This window comes from Falco biarmicus, chromosome 2 (genome assembly GCF_023638135.1).
Source record: "Falco biarmicus isolate bFalBia1 chromosome 2, bFalBia1.pri, whole genome shotgun sequence".
Taxonomy (NCBI): Eukaryota; Metazoa; Chordata; class Aves; order Falconiformes; family Falconidae; genus Falco; species Falco biarmicus.
In genome coordinates this window covers 55,612,670-55,628,854 of record NC_079289.1, presented here as the reverse complement: position 1 = coordinate 55,628,854, position 16,185 = coordinate 55,612,670, and the positions used below count along the sequence as shown (strand labels likewise).

Sequence of the window (16,185 nt, the reverse complement as noted above, 5' to 3'; positions counted from 1 at the left end):
GGCCGGGCAGCGGAGCCGCGGCCCTTCGGGCGGTGTCTCCCCGCCGGGAGCTCGGCCACGCCGCGGCTTCGGCCCCTCTGCGCTCCGGCCGGCGGAGGGAGCCGCCCCCCGCCGCCCCCGCCGCCGGCAGGTTGGTAAGGGGGGCCGGGAGGCAGCGGGACGCGGGCTCTGCCGAGGGGCCGGGATCGCTACCCGCTTGCCCTGCCTGGCCGCGCCGGGACCGACCGCTTGGGCAGGCGGGGGCCGGGCAGAGGCGCGACTTCTGAGGTGACTTCGTGGCTCCGCGGGCCGTGCCGTGCCGTGCCGTGCCGGCACCTGGCTGGCCAGGCTGCGGGCCCACCGGAGCGCGGCCCCTCCGGAGCGCGGCCCCTCGCCGGGCGGCCGCCGGGGCTGGGGCGGCCGGAGCCCTTCTCCCGGGGCGGTGCGGCGCGGCCCGCGGGCCCCCCCTGGCGGCGCCGGCCCGGCCCGCCCCGCCCGCGCTCGGCAGCCCCACCGCGCCCCGGTCCCGCGCGGCCTCCCCGCCCCGGGCAGCTGCAGCAGCCGCGGCCCCGGGTGTCCCGGCGGGGCTGCTCCCCCCGAGCCGCCGGCCCCAGCGGGGACAGTTCCGCCGCGGGAGGGGCAGCGCTGCCGCGGCGCGGTGCGGTGCGGTGCCTGCGGCCTGCGGCCCCCGGGCTGCGGCTGTCGGCCCGAGCGCTGAGGGGCGGCGCGGGGCCCCACCAGCCCCGCTTGGTGGCTTTAGGCTGAACGAACTTGTGCAGCCCCTCCTGGGCCGCTGCTCCCGTCCCCTGCCCCAGCCCCGCCAACAGCCGTGCGGGGAGAGCTGCGTGAGGGCGCTCGCTTGGGATAACCACGGAGGCGACAGGGAAGAAGAGACTTTTCAGATAACTTCAAGGTTCATTTAAGACTTTGATGCAAAATCTAGACTTTGAATAATACACGAATTGCAACGGTTCTGCCGGGACCGGTGCCCAGGAAGTGATTTCTCCCCACCACGGTCCTATAGGCCCGTTTTCATCTCCAGAGCAGAAGCCCGGGATCTGCTGCTTCCCCCGACAAGGACACGTGCTGTCGCGTGACACGGCAAAGTCACTGACAACGCGCCACCTGTACGCACACGCCACTGCACGGTTTGGTCTCTGGTAACAGACCTCAGAGATAAGAAATTGAAACTCAGTCTGCACATCACAAACTCAGTGGTAGAAAACACTGTCTCGTTTTCTCTCTCTTTTTTTTTCTTCCTTTGAAGGTGGTCAACTCTTCTGGTAAGCGCACAGCAGTTGCCCCCTTGCAGAAATACGTCGGGCTGATGGCAGCTCTCAGCTCCTCTCCTGCTGTTGCGCAAGGGCTTTGTGCTTTGTCCATCCATCAGTCCTGGGGTGGCTCAGGCCACTGACAGGGTGCCAACGCAAGTTGCTGCCTCAGAGGGATGGAGGCCGGGGTCTGAGCTCATCCCGTGTCCCCACAAAGGTAGGAAGGAGGGGAAAATCAAACCTATTGATTTCCTCTTGAGGAGATACAGCAACGATCCTCATACACTGATGTCATCAGTGACATCAGCATGACAGTGGAGATGGAAGGCCATCACTTTGCATTTACACAGGCAAGAAGTGAAGATATGAGGGAAATTAAGAAGCTGTTGAGAAGAGCTTTATTTTGGACAGCAAAGCTTTATCTCACAGGCTTGTCAGAAACAGGGCTGCCAAATATTGGGTACGTAGCAGGCAAACCCGGTTACTTCTAAGTAGAGGCAGAAAGATGAAACCAAGATGTATAGAGGGTAACCAAGTCTCATGTGCCACATAACTCTTCAGTTTGAGGTGGATAGAAGTAGGGTCTCGCTGCTGTAACAGCAGAACTCTTGGCCCTCTGCAACAGGCATTGTGTGAGGAACATCTAAGCAGTGAGCCCTCCTCAGACAGGGTGGGTTTGCTGAAGCTCCGCAGGCTCAACAGTCAAGTGAAATCCTGTAGTCAATCACCTCCATTCCATGCCACTATTTCAAAAGGCATTTATTAATTTCTAACAACTCCCTGGCATATTCTGCTCTTCATGTGTCAGGACTTTGGGTCTACACCATCATTACTACACCAAAATTAGTTTTCCGAGAGTCTTAATCCCCACTAAAACCAACTGGAAGAGCTACAGCTTGTCAGGGCAGGGACGGCACTAAGTAAAGTTTCTGTCCTTTGAACTTGCTGTTGTTTTGGTCAAAATCACCACCAATCAAGCTGGTTTTACACCGGAGGAACAGGTGCAGATCGTGGCACTTTGCACTGAAGGGACAGCTGCACACACACATGTGGAAGGACTTTCAAGAAGCAAAGCAGCTCTATAGAGAAGGACAGATGATTGACCAGATCACAGCACCGAATGTACACTTGCAAAACTGTTGCATTTATCAGAGACCTGAAAGGCACAAATACAGCCCCAGGCACTCCAAGGGGACGCATCAATGACGGAAGGACAGATGCCCCCTCTCCTCCTCCTACTTTGCTTATGGAAAGAGCATGATGGAAATAACAGATGACCCCAATGATTCTCAGTTTAAGGCATAGTACTACTCCATCCCTGACCACGGGAAAGATCAATGCTAAGCTACTCCAGGGAGTTTGTCACCACTTGCTTGGTCTTCCAGGAGTCAACAAAGGCTTCCTCCCCTTGGCATAAAGGCTAGAGATGAGCAGCTACCAGGGAAGTGCCAGAGACATGACTACACGGGAATCAAAGGTAATGAGGAAGGCACAGAGAAGGTCAAATATCCATAGCTCTAAATGATGAAATATTTTTAAAGTATCTGTTGATACTGCTTCCCTTCCTATCTCACGCAATATAGATCTCATATCAATTACATCCCTTCCCCAAACTCCTCCTAACTTCCTGGCCCAGCACTAGCTCCAAGCAATTGTAGTTCCTTTCTATGAAAAAGGAGCAATGCAGCCCTGTCACTGTGAACTTCCCATGTTCTACACACCAAACTCATCGCCCTGCATTGTTTTGATACATTATTATCTGAATGTATACATTAAAGTCCCTGACCTGACTGGATTCTGTGTAGTCTCTCGCAGGACTACGTATCTGAGCTCTCTGGGTAGCATTGCCATATGCAGTGTAGGGAACCTTCCATATGGTTTCTGAAAAGTGGTTACAGCACACGTGCACCAGGCACTTTTCAAAGTAAAACAGATCTGTTCATTTTTATTTTCAAAATACCAAAGCAGTAAAATCATGTAATTGAGTAATCACTTGCCAAATTTCCTTTTTTAATCTAATCTATTTTGAGTTACATCAGAGCCAAAATGCAAATTAAACTGGTAAGGTTCCAAGATTTTTTTTTTCCCTTTTAGAAAACACAATTTAAGGTACTCATAAGTAAGGAAATTTTAAAAACCATTTGTTTTGTATGCTGTAAACTTTGGAAAACAAGTTTCAGCCTGAAGTAAATTTTCATAGGTAATAGGTTAAATAGAAGTCTTATGTAAATTTTGATCCCTTCTTAACAACTCCAATGTTCGTTTTATAAAATCTGATTTGAAAATAATGCTGTTGTTTTAAGAGAGGCTCGAAGGGTCAGAAACTCGACAAAAAAAGTAGCCACTCTAACAAGGCATACTTATGCTCTTTCAGCTCTAATTACTCTATCAAGAGAGGAGAGATTCCTGGGATTGCTCATTTGCAGTCTCCATGAATCAATTTTTTTAGGGGTTGTTGTTGCAGCACCTTTAAAAGCCAAACTCACTCGCCAGCCTGGGCAAACTCATCAGCACTTGACCACAAGGCGAGACAGATCCTCACCATCCTACCACAGCCTCACAAAGTCGCACTTCCAAGCAGATTAACAATCCGATAGGTGTAAGTAGCCTTCCAGAGTACTGGCTGCTGGAAACCTTTGCTCGTTGGGTGCAGTTGTTCAGGTTAAGTCTCTCCCTACCCGCAGGCAGCCTTTGTGAAGAGCCGTGTGACCTCCTCGGTTGCCTCCTACCACAGTGCTGCCGTCTGTTGAAAAACCTGGCACCTGCTCAAGTCACGGCTGTTTTCATGGCACTTGTCTTTTCTCCCCTCAAAACTCCTTCCTCCAGCTGGGGGCTGCTCGTGATGCTTCCCAGTCCCTTTTGTAAGGCTGCAAAGGTGCAACTGGCCCTGTTCATTTTAAAATACTTTACAGCAGCCAGTTTCCCATTTACTGGAAAATAAACCCTGATGCTGCTATTGGAAAAGAGCTGTTAAGGGAAAAGACATGCCAATCCTTAGCATGCAAAATGCAGCAGAAGACATACAGAAGCTAGAGATGGAGGAGTGACAAGGCTGACAGCTTGCAGAAGACTGACTGACCTTGCAGCTGCCCTTCTAAAGGGGATCTTGCCTCTCTTCAATGTGTCTTTTCTACCCCATCCCCAGCAGTGCCATCGGTACTCATCGCATCCTGGTGACCTGGTTCGGTAAGCTAAATCCACTGAGAACTAATTTGTTTTTTCTTCTGCTGCTGCTACTAAAGGCCGAGTTTTCTACCAGTTTAACTCCGCAACTCCACTTCACTTAAACTGCTAGGTGACAGCCAGTCCAAGGGAAGCGAGGGCAGTGGGTGCCCAGGGGAACAGGGACATTTTTTTGGGCAGCTAACAGCCCAAATTAGCTGCGTTGTCAAACCACACCCTCAGGTCTCTCATGGCTATGGAGACTAAAGACATGGTAAAGAGGGCAAAGGAGAGACAGGAAAAGTGTGAAATCAAAACAGACCAAGGATAAAGAGAATACGCATACTAGATGCAAAGTAGGGGCTGGACTGTGAGTGTTGATCGTGGGAACAGATGGAGAGATAGAGAAATGACACCCATTACACTCAAAATCTCATGTATGAGGGAGGGGGAGAGAAGGCAGAGACACAGCGTAGTGGGAGTGAGGGGATTCACAAGATGGGGAAAAGATTTGCAGAAAATAATGGTTTATGAAAAACTGGAATCGGAACCTACTGTTCACTGGAAAATCACAGTCTAGTTGTATCAGTGCGGTTAGAGAAGAACGATCCTTTGAAAAACAGCTTAATACTGTCTCTTTTTCGTGTTTGACAATTGCAAGGAGCACCTGCTCTTTGTGCACTGCATAGTCACACACAAGGAATTAAAAGGTACAGTGTAACATCAGCTTTGGCCAGCCCAATAAACATTTATTGTACCAACTAGAGGCATAACATTGCACAGAATAAACCAGAGCCAAATCAAATAAAATATTCTTCCAGTTTTGTAGAGGACCAAGATGCAAACAAAAAGATTTTGATACTCCATGGCTCTCCATTGGCACAGGAAATAGAAAGGAATATTCATTAGATCCGACTATAAATGTTCATCTTGTGTGGGAGGCCTTAGCACAGTAATATGTATTAAAAACTTGATATTTTTCCAATCAAGCCTTTCCACTTCCATTTACATATATTTAATTGTAAATATTCATTTTCCTACCTGAAGCACTTTAAATGCATGTACAATAAACACATTCTACACAGAAGGGGAGCAAATAGTTTTGGAGACTCGTGATGAGCCCTAGAACTGCTCCAGCCCCCGCATCGCTGGTTGGGAGCAATGCAAGATGATCCCTCCTCGCAGCTTGCGGGGGTCTCATAGACCGAGCTGGTGATCTCACCTTCATTTCTCCTGAACCAGGATCCTCCCCCCAAAACCAGTAAATTATGATTGATGCAAACTGGCATCTGTGCCAGTGGAAAAGGTGACAGTTGGCAAGGAGATGCTGTCTTGCACGTTAGATGTGGATTTCTTCAGAGCAGAACCAGCTTCAGTTTGCTACAACTTGTCAATACACACTTACCTTTTCCAAGCACCAAAATGAAGGCAGGCGACAGAATTAGTATAGGCTGTAACTGCAACTGGATTTAAACCAGAACTGCATAATACACAGAAACTCGCAAGTGAGATGTCATCACTTGACTTCGACTATGCGGTGCTGTTCACCAGGGGCAGCAGCGGCAGCGCTGCCTTCAGGGGGAACGTGCTTCAGCCCCTCGCAGTGCCGAGGCGGCAGGGAGCCTGCAGCTGCGACAGCTCTCCCAGAGAATTCTCCCAGAGAATTCCCGGGGTATGCAGCAGCTTTCAGCAGGCACAAACGTGCACCACGTACACACCGGGGCTGCAGGCATCACTGAAGGAGGGCTCTTCTCTGCTGCTGTCACCTAATGCATAGCTGGCATAGGGTACATTGTGAGTTCCTCAGATGTATGCAAGACCCTCTGTTTGTGACAGAATTTTTTTTCATTCTGTGTGTGAGACAGAAAGCATATTTTAGAGAACGAGAAGGAAAAAGTTTTCCAGTCAGGATGTGCTGATTGAAGACAAGTGAAAGAAGGCTGGAAGCTATTCTTTCAACATGAGGTTATGAAACCAAATTGATAAAATGGGTAACTGTGTGAATAAGCATGAAAAAAGCAAGATCTTATCAGCGGGTCTCACAGAAAATGTACGTTAGGAAGAAGAGAGAGAGGCTTTCACATACTTAAACCACTATTCAGGCATGATCCTGAGGCAGCAAGCTTCAGGCTAGTGTGCAGGTGAAGCTTTGTAAATTAGTCATACTTGAGGACTCCCCCCAAAGATAACCTGTACCGAATCAGCCGACATCTTGAATATTATTGCAGTCATACTGACCTACTGCTACAGTACGCATTTATGATTTAATAACATAAAATTGGTGAGTGTTGGTTAGGAAAGAATGCTAACAGACCTGGGCAGAAACGCGTGTCCTCTGTACCGCTTACCATGAGACAGTGATACTTAATTGCTACAGTTACGTTAATAGCAAAATTAAAATTTTATTTTCAAATCGCTGGATTCTATGCCAAACTAAGAGGATAATGATACCTGTTGACTTATGGGGCAATCTGGAAAAGATCAAGAGACAACATCTTATGCTTCATATTTACGCTCTGATTAACTATGAATTCATTTTATGAATTGTTGCAGGGTGTATTTATAAGGTGAAATTAAGATACCATTTACCTTAATACTGACCGATTGAAGTCAGAAGGACTACAGGAAGTAAGAAAATACTTCTGGAGAATAGAACAAATTGTGCTTCTTCTGAAAGTCACATACAGGTTTTTCTGCATAGATTAAAACTTTTATCATCATGGATCATAAACTGTAAAGCAGCTCTTGTGTCTATCGCAAAATTCTATTTTATGTGTGAATTTCATGTCTTATACATGAGGACAGATAGAAGTCTTCTACTGCATTATTGGAGACTTATCAAAAACAGGATGCTTTTTTCTTGAGAAGATGAAAAGTACAGAGATAAGCAGGGAAATAAAGACTGAAGTTTTAACCAATAATATTTTTGTGTGGTTATCAGAGGAATGTAATAATTAATCTTTTAATCATTCTGAAGATTGTGTGAAATCATAGTATCTCATCTTTTCTAGCCTCAACCTGCCATTCTTGATCTGAATTACAGACAATAAGAAAGGAGATGATTTAATGAGCAACTTTGTCATGTTGCCATTTTGCCTTAGTCAAAGGCAAATGTCTAGTTTTGCCTCTAAACTAAAATGGAATAGACTTATGTTTCAACTATGCTCACAACTGAGGCAAGCACGAATACTAAAGTTAGGGCTATTTTAAAGCTAGAACCTTGGTGTCTTCATGTTTTCATAGAGACATAATTAAATACACACTTTTAAGAAGAAACAAACATTCATTTACTAGAAAATAAAATCCATTTTGTGAAGAAACATACATGAATGAAAAGAAGTCTAAAATTTGACAAATACTAAACTAAATTCAAAAAGAAAGATTTCAGTCACAATGGCAATATGTACATTCTTATGAAGGGAAAAAAAAGTCAGCATGATTTAATCATACTCAATAAATAGGCACTTCAATAAAGTATATATTTACACTGGCTTTCTGAATGCTAGGGCATCACAAAGTAGTATGGCTTTATTACAATGGATGGAAGATGGCAACTACTTAGAACCCAGTGCCAACATGGATTATAACAAATCCAGTGAGTATTTTGTTTTTCAATTATTCATAGAAAATTTAATCCTGATTAAGTATCCTTGGGCAGGAATTCATGGGTAGTTGATGACTGAAACCAACATTTATTTGAAATGCTTCTGTTAATTTAATCTGTGTATATGGCTTAATTATGATTGAATCCTCAATGTAACAGAAATGAATTATATCAGGATTAAAATTCTAGTACCACATCACCCATTCCATTTTCTCTGCCTTTTTTTTCTTTAGAAGATGCAAGCCTGCTGTTTTAATTACCTTTATGTTGCTATGTCTTCTAAGCCTCAAATACTGTTTAGACCTTCATTACTAGATGAAATTTTTAGTTACATTTTTTTTTAAAGGCAAATATAAACCCTACCTTCGTTTTCATTACAATTGTAACCAGTATGAACATTAGTTGCAAAAAAGGCTTTGCTTTTACACCAATAATAAAGGAAAGTTTCTCACAGCCAGTTGTGAACATTTTTCATGTGTTTTCTGGAGGACTCTACCTCTTTTGTTTCCCCTTCTTTTATACTTAGACATAAAATGCATTTTCTCTAAAGCATGAAAATAAAAGAACTTGTACTCATCATTATGCATCACACCAATTTCACAACTGGCCTATTTTGGACTTGTTTGAGCTTGTAGATGTTTTAAGAACTGCATTTTATAAGACCTTCAAACCTAGTATTGATATAAAGTAAGGATGTGTTTTTGTGTCTGTGAATGGGACAGAAAAGATTCATTGCACTTTTCTGTGATACAGCTCAGCACCACATGGTACACAAACAATATTTATAAAATTATTCAAATTATAAATTTTTCCACTGCACAATAATTTTAACAGATTAATCTAGGGACCTTGTCAGACCAAAGGTCTGTGAAGTGCTCTGATATTATCACTCAATTTTCCAGTGAAACCAATGTATCACACACCTGCGACAAAAATACCTGTATATTTAAGTCATTATTGCACATGTATTACATAATGTATTCTTCCTAAACATCTCAGAAGTGATGTCGATTTTTATGTCCAGAGGATACTGTTAGTGGCAATGTCACTGATGACAGTGAAGATACTTCCCAATATAGACTATGAGACAGGAAAAGCCTGTAGAGGATTACCATGGAGATGCACTGACAGAGGATAACACCTATGGTAATAATCTAGAGGGGGGGGGGAAAAAAAAAAAAAAAAAAAAGAGAAAAAGTAAGTGGAAAAAAACCAACCCCACCAAACAACCCACAAGAAATTTCTATCAGCATGCTGTGTAAGTGCTTGAGGTTTAACTTTAAACCCTTTAATACTGCTGCAGTTAGAAAAGATTTGAACATGAATCTCAAGTCCAGGATTCAGACTCTCACACCTGTGTGTTTTTAAATCAGTAGATAGCCCTGGGCAAGTCACATAACCCTTCTGGCAGTCTCTGTTCTGGGGAATTTCAGACTTGCAATTCACCACCCATGCAGTTTCACAAGCAGAGGTGATGTTTAGATATTCTATTCTTACAACAAACAGAGTGGAAAAAAAATACATATCTGGAAACACTTTGCACTAGCACAACCATGGAGCTGTAAGGATAGTGATTTATCAGGCTCACTTAGCCAGACCTCTTTTCAGTGCAAGTCTCAATCTGTAAAAGATGTGTAAGGCAGTATTTATCAAAGGCATGAAGGTAACCACTGGTTCTGAGAGAGCAAGAGTCTAAGTTTATGTACAGAGAGTATTTTAAAATACATGTTTTTCTTAAATATTGTATTTATTGATCATGTATTTCTTTATTGTAACGAAGTGCATTTAAAGAAGGAAACACAGATAAATTATCGTAATGTAAGAACCGCAGCCACACACCATGGTTCAAACTTGCTTGAAAGCAAGAACAGAGCAACTGTAGTTGCTTACCTTACCCTTCAGTGAGCTCAGAATCTTGAAATATTGCAAGAATTTCCTTTACTGATACTACATCTAGAGATTGTCCTCCTGCTCTGATATTTCATAAAGCAACAACAAAAAGTCTCTTCATGAGTAGCTCTAGAGTTGTCTGTTTTTCTCCCCAGATTTTTCTTCGTTTTTTTATTAAATCAAACGTAGTATTTAATTTACTATACATTTTTAGTGGAACCTTTTTCTTTCCTTTACATATCCCCTATACCTCTAAAAGCTCGATTTCCAAATATATTTGCATACAAATGCACAGATGGTTATAACCATAAAGAAAAGAAGCAAACTCTACCCTGGAATGAGGTAGTCAGTCATCTGGAATAGTAGTGCACTTTATCTGAACATGGCAGGCTCCACACACTAGTTCTCCAGTTCCCAGTATGTTTAAGCAACTGAGAAACCCAGTGAGTCCACCTTTGTTTTTAACTGTTTGGAGTTTACAAACCAAACTATGTATTTGGACAGATTTCTTAACCTAAAGAATACAGTTCAGCTACAGGTTCTCTGACCTATTTAGCCACATAAAGCTTTTAAAGGATGAAGACTGAAAAGCAAACAACAAAAAAAATCCACTGATTTATCTTTCTGCTAGCTTTGTTAAAAGAATCCCCAAGGTGTTTTTAATTAAAAAACAAACAAGCAAACAATAAAACAAAACACCCCCTCCACATTTTCCTTTGACTTAACAATCTCCCCCTCTCCCTCCCTTAACCTAGAAATGATTACCCTTAGATGATTCAAACCCTGTATGCCTTTGTAAAATATGACTCACATTAGCATCAATGAAAGCTGTGTGACTAAGACTTTTCAAGTTGCTTTGGGGTCATAAGATTAACAGCCTAAGAGCATGAGTTTGCTAACAAACACTGAACATGAAGAACTACTATTCAAATTCCATTTCTTTTATCTTGCCTGTACATACCTTTTCTCTTTGATATTCTCTGAATATTACAGCAATGGTTGCAAGACATGGGTGGCACAAAAACCAGAGAATGCAGGCCTGAAAGAGAAGATGAGTTTAAGTTATAAAATAACTACATGCCAGCTTACAAGAAAGAGATGACAGTTAAGAGGAAACTGCATTTACATTTCTGTCTATTTTATGAACTCATTGTTTAATTTTCAATCAACAGAATGAAAACCACACAATGAAAGGTGGGATTTCTGTTTAAAAACACTCTATACTCCTTGTCAAATTAAAATGACTACCCTGAGTATGATGACAGGGTGCAATTTAATCAAATCAGACACTTAAACATTAACTTTCTTATGCAGGAAAAGAGTTTAGTGCTTCAGTCAATTGCATGCCACAATTTTATTTACAACAGAAGGGATCAGTTTCCTTGATGTAACCCATACTTTGGCAAAGGTGATATAGAACTCCCGTTTCAGTGTGCTTCTCTCCACTGTGATGATCTGGTAAAGACCAGTAGCCAGCGACAAAGCCAGGCAAACTCTGAGGCCAATGAGCAGTCCGCTTGCTAAGCCATGGTGTGAATGGTAGCTGTGATGATTTGTATCTTCAAACTGCTCCCAAATTAATAAAAAGCTCTGGAAAAGAACAGCAGCAAAGTACATTTAGAGCAAACAAGGTTACACTAAACCTCAGTTAATCTTCCCATCACTGATTTAAGTTATCTGGTTGGTCATGCTCCACTCTGCTTGGTGGAGACTGCCATGTTACACCTCCCCCCCGCCCCCCCCCCAGCTTGAACTGCTTTTTGACACTACCTACTACTCCAAGTGCAACTGGCAGGAACAAAGCCTCACTTCTTGCCTTCTGTAACTTTCAGAAAGTTTGACAAGTTAAAAGTTTCCTCTAATTTGGATAGAAGGAATGTAGCACCTTAGCATAAGATCCAAAATACTCATCTAGTTAAACAGTTGGCCTGCTCAGCAGGAAGCCCACCACTGAAATGATTCCATAGAGCTACAGGGAGGTGTCTCCTTCCACTTGGGATTTGCAACCTGTAAAGCTTGTTTCAAAGGCAGGCGACTACACCTTTTCTTTCAAAATCCTAACAGGATTCACCTTTCTTTTCAAAGATGGGGAAGTAAGAGGGTGGTGCTGCTGCCCCTTTTATACAATAGCCTAAAGGCTCGAGCATTCACCCAGGTTGAACTTGGATCTCCCACAATTCCCTTCTTTGCCTAAAGGATATCCAGCTCACATCTCCCACCTCCTTGGAGAGTGCCGCAACTGCCAGGCTATAGGCTGTTCTTGGGTGGGCCACTCTCCACCCCTTCTATTGAAGCTGTGCCATTGTGGAGAAAAGAATTCAACATCAGCTAGGTCAGAAACTGTGAGCGAGCCTGACTCTGCAAGCAACCAGCTCAGAAACCTCCTAGGGTCTAGGAAAGGGAGGGTCACATGTTCCAAATGCCATTCCAACATCTGGACAAACATGCTAGCCAACAGATAACTAACACAAAAGATAGCAATCCTCCTTAATTCTCAGCACTGTATCCATTTGCTGCAGAATCCAAGTTTGTAGGAGCACTGTGAGAAAGAATATTGATAGATTCTCTAAAGAAAAACAGGCTAAGAAGTGCCTGGTTTCTGCATCTTAGTTGGGTAGAAGGCAGGCACCTACTTGTTGCATGAAAAATGGGTCTTGCTGAAGAATACCTTTTTAAGGCTTTGGGAATGTTAACGTTATAAATTAGAATACCCATAAAATTTAGACTCTCCCAGCATCATGTAGCAGCTGAACGGCATTTTAAGACTTGAATATACGCTGGAATCCAGTCCACCTACTGCACACATCTAACTTGCACTTAGGTTTCAGGTGCCTAATGAAGCAGGCTTTCTGAAGAAAGGTAGGCAAATTTGATTTATGAGTGAGGTAGCTCTGAAGACCTTCAGAAGTAGACACTGTATGTCTCAACTTAGAGATCTAAATTAGTCAGATTCCTTTCTGAACGCATTCAAAGGCTCTCTCATTAAATTAACTACATAAAGACAAAAAGGTTACTGATATTATCTCTTTTTTTTCCTAAACATGTAATCCACCTGTGCCTTCCAAAGGTGGGTGTCCTTGAGTCTCATCAGTCAAGATCAGATCATTTCTGCTTAGAACATCCTCAGAGAGTACTCTCATGCTTCTCCCCTCTTACCTAGGCTGTGACACAGCAAGCATGACTGCTGTCGTTTCACTCACTCCTCAGCTGCCTGGATGGAAAACAGAAGGATGGCAGAGGGACAGATGTTCCCACTGTAACACTCTATTTCTGAGTGACTCCAAGCAAACATCTTCAAATAATCAAATTACCTGACTGTCAAGGAGTAACTTAAACCTGAAACCCTGATACAGCACAGTGTTTGGTAAAGTTGAGTCTACAGCACTAGTTCTGGCATGAAATTGATGAATTCTTATCACAGAAGTTATTTCAGTCCAGGTAGAACATGCTCAGGCAACAAACAAGGGTTCTACCAGTTACAGAATCACTGCAGTCTTGTACAGAGCATTTTCCATTTTTATATTTACACTTGGGAATAGCCAAACTATTTAACTTCCCTGGACTGGACATACACTGCCTGAGAAAAAAACCCAAAACCAAACGACCTCCTACGTATAGAACCTTCCTGACTAAAGCATGCTTCAGGGGGGAAGAAATACAGGCTGATGGAGATGGAGTTGTGATACTGCTTTAAGAAGGAACTTTAGATAGACCCCAGGGATAGCTTAACCTTAAAGAACAGAGCTTACAAGGGTTTCAATTTCCCTTAACCTACACCAACAGTATCAGCAATGAAGGAAGCCACTTTCATGAGAAGATGACAAAGAGCTGGGGTAAAAGAATCATGAGAACAAAGTCCAAATCCTCATGGGAAAATAAGTGTCTGACAGCAGGGTATGCTCTGGACTAGCCCTTTAAAGGGTGTAAACAACACAGGAATCAGTTGATCAAAGCCTGTGTATAGTCACAGCAATGTAAGATCACAGAAGTCCAGCTTCTTTCAGTTTCATTAGAATATTCCAAAATAAGCAGAAGGCAGAGGCATTAGAGGCAGAGACGGAACTGCCAGTGCAACACACTGGAAACTTGGACAAGGTGAACATGTACTATTGCTCTTATTATGAGCTGGGACTGTTCTCACTCACCAGAGAAAAGCAGGATCTTATAAAAAAAGATCTTTTCTATTCTGTGCTATGGAGTGTTTCTAAGTTAAAATGGATTAGGCAATCTGTTCTCAGTGAAGGAAGAGCTTGCATAGACAAGCATCATCTTGAAGTCAAAAATCTCTTTGGCTGGCTATGCCTGAGAAATTAAGGTCAATAAGCCCTGAATTCCCTTACCTTGACCACAGAGAGGCATGTATCAGCTCACTTAGCTGCAAGTATCAGGAACAAGCTGACAAAACACCCAGACACCAACCTGCTAAAGTGGATACCAGAGACATTTTTTTGTTGGTAGTGAGCAGAACTATGTTTGAACTCTGAGAAGAAATTGGGGGCAGGGGGTGGGGATTCTAATTGTATTCCAGAAGAACAACTCTCCTTAGGCTGCAGACAAAAGAACTGGATGAACTAGGCAGCTGAAGAGCTGACTAGTACTAGCTATGTCCTACACTAGAGTCATAACTGCTTTTCATCAAGTAAAGGAGAATGACCACCTTCTTGTTTACATAACACACTGTTCAAAATGCCTGACTTCACCTGTACACGCTCCAGACCTGCCTTGGTTCACAGTGGACACCAACCACTGTCCAGTGCTGGCCTTCCTCTTAAAATGCTAGAAGAATGTTTGCCGTGGACATCATCCTGATGTTCCAGATTCACAAGCCGAACCTCCACATCCATACAATGAAGAACCAGACACTCTTCCTTTTTTTCATGAGGAAACAATTATGGTAGAAGTCCTCCTCCCCTTTGCTATGCCTACACTGACTTTAAGGTAAACCAAGATAACATATCAATCTCCAGTAAAGGCAAGTTCTCATGGTACAGATCACCTCTGAGAGGCAAGGGGAAGGGGGAAACATAAGGGAAGTTAAAAGCAGCAGCAAGGCAAAGTGGATTAACTAGCTGCTTCTAACCATATGTAGCACTTGGGGATCTGATGATGTGCAATGCCAGTACAGTAAAAATCGGTTTAGATCTAAGGCCAGAGGTGGAGCTCATTCTAAGCACAACTTTGGGTTGTACCTAAGAACCCCTGTGAAGCGTGACATCTAATGCAGTAAGATTCTGTGTAATTTTGGTCTGGTTCAAAGTGATCAGCTATCTTTTTAGAATCACTGCCTCCACTCCGATCAGCCCTGAAAGCTGAAACTGCTCAGGTCTATGTGATGGGAAAGGCCTGTCAATAAAGTTTTGAACATGGTTTGTGTCTCAGCAGCAGGGTGGAATCTTTAATGAACAGAGAGTGGCCTGGGAATCTTTTGTTCCGAGGCTGAAATAAAGAACAAGTTAAGGCAAAGGGAGGTACTGAATGGCTGACGTGTCCTTCCTTTGAGATGCTACCTCTCTGCAGCCGCAAAGACCACAAGAGATTTGCTGACTAGGAGGCTGTGTCCACCCTGTGCTGATGGTAACGTGTAAATACAGCTTGGTGTTTCTGAAAGAACAAGAAATATCCATAGCATCAGTACAAAGAAGAGAAAAAACTCTGAAAAAACACTGAGTAACTTGAACTAGTAGCAGACAGAGTCCGACAGTTTGCCAGTAAAAACTTCAGTTAAGTTGAAGAATAACATGTTTTCCTAGACTGCCCAATTGTTTGACTTCCCTGGAGAGAAGATGACAACACATACTGTAGAATGTTAATAAACGTAACATGCTTCAATCTCTATCTGCTGTGTTAGGGTAATACACGTGGTTTCCAGCACCATCCACAGCAAGTCCTCAGAACGTCTCTGATAATCCATGCAAGTCTGTCCAACCTCTGGCATGGGAGGAAGCTGGCTCTCCCATTAAGAACCTCTGGGAAAGGGGAGGACAGAAAAGAGGTTACTCTAGATTTTTAGTTATTAAAAGCGCTCATTGATTGCCCTGTTACAGCAGGTCCAACGCCCACATCAATCTAGACAGACGAGTGAACAACAGACTAATCCAATGAATGAAGTCTTGGGCTCACCACCTTTGATGGAGCCAATGCGGGCTGGATCCTGCTCCCCTGAGCTCAACAGCCGCATTCTGTATTAAGGAGAAGAAATATGGCAGAAGGTATATTCCCTATGTACTGAATTATGAGCTGGAAAACATTTTCTCTAGAAGGGACAATGATACTCTTGTG

At 43.4% G+C, this 16,185-nt stretch overlaps 1 protein-coding gene across 2 annotated transcripts in view; it reads right to left on the bottom strand.

Moving 5' to 3' along the window:
- Positions 1–943: 943 nt before the first annotated feature.
- The window catches only part of GPR180 (G protein-coupled receptor 180), a 30,437-nt gene continuing 15,195 nt past the window's right edge, over positions 944–16,185 (bottom strand). The window contains exons 7-9 of one of the 2 annotated variants that reach the window (XM_056328862.1): positions 11,305–11,496; positions 10,868–10,945; positions 944–6,262 (exon numbers count right to left, since the gene is read on the bottom strand). In XM_056328862.1, coding sequence (XP_056184837.1) covers positions 6,179–6,262; positions 10,868–10,945; positions 11,305–11,496 — 354 coding nt within the window. In that variant the 3' untranslated portion in view covers positions 944–6,178. Of the gene's footprint in view, positions 6,263–7,675; positions 9,171–10,867; positions 10,946–11,304; positions 11,497–16,185 lie in introns of those variants that run through there. The other variant, XM_056328861.1, reaches the window with a different exon arrangement.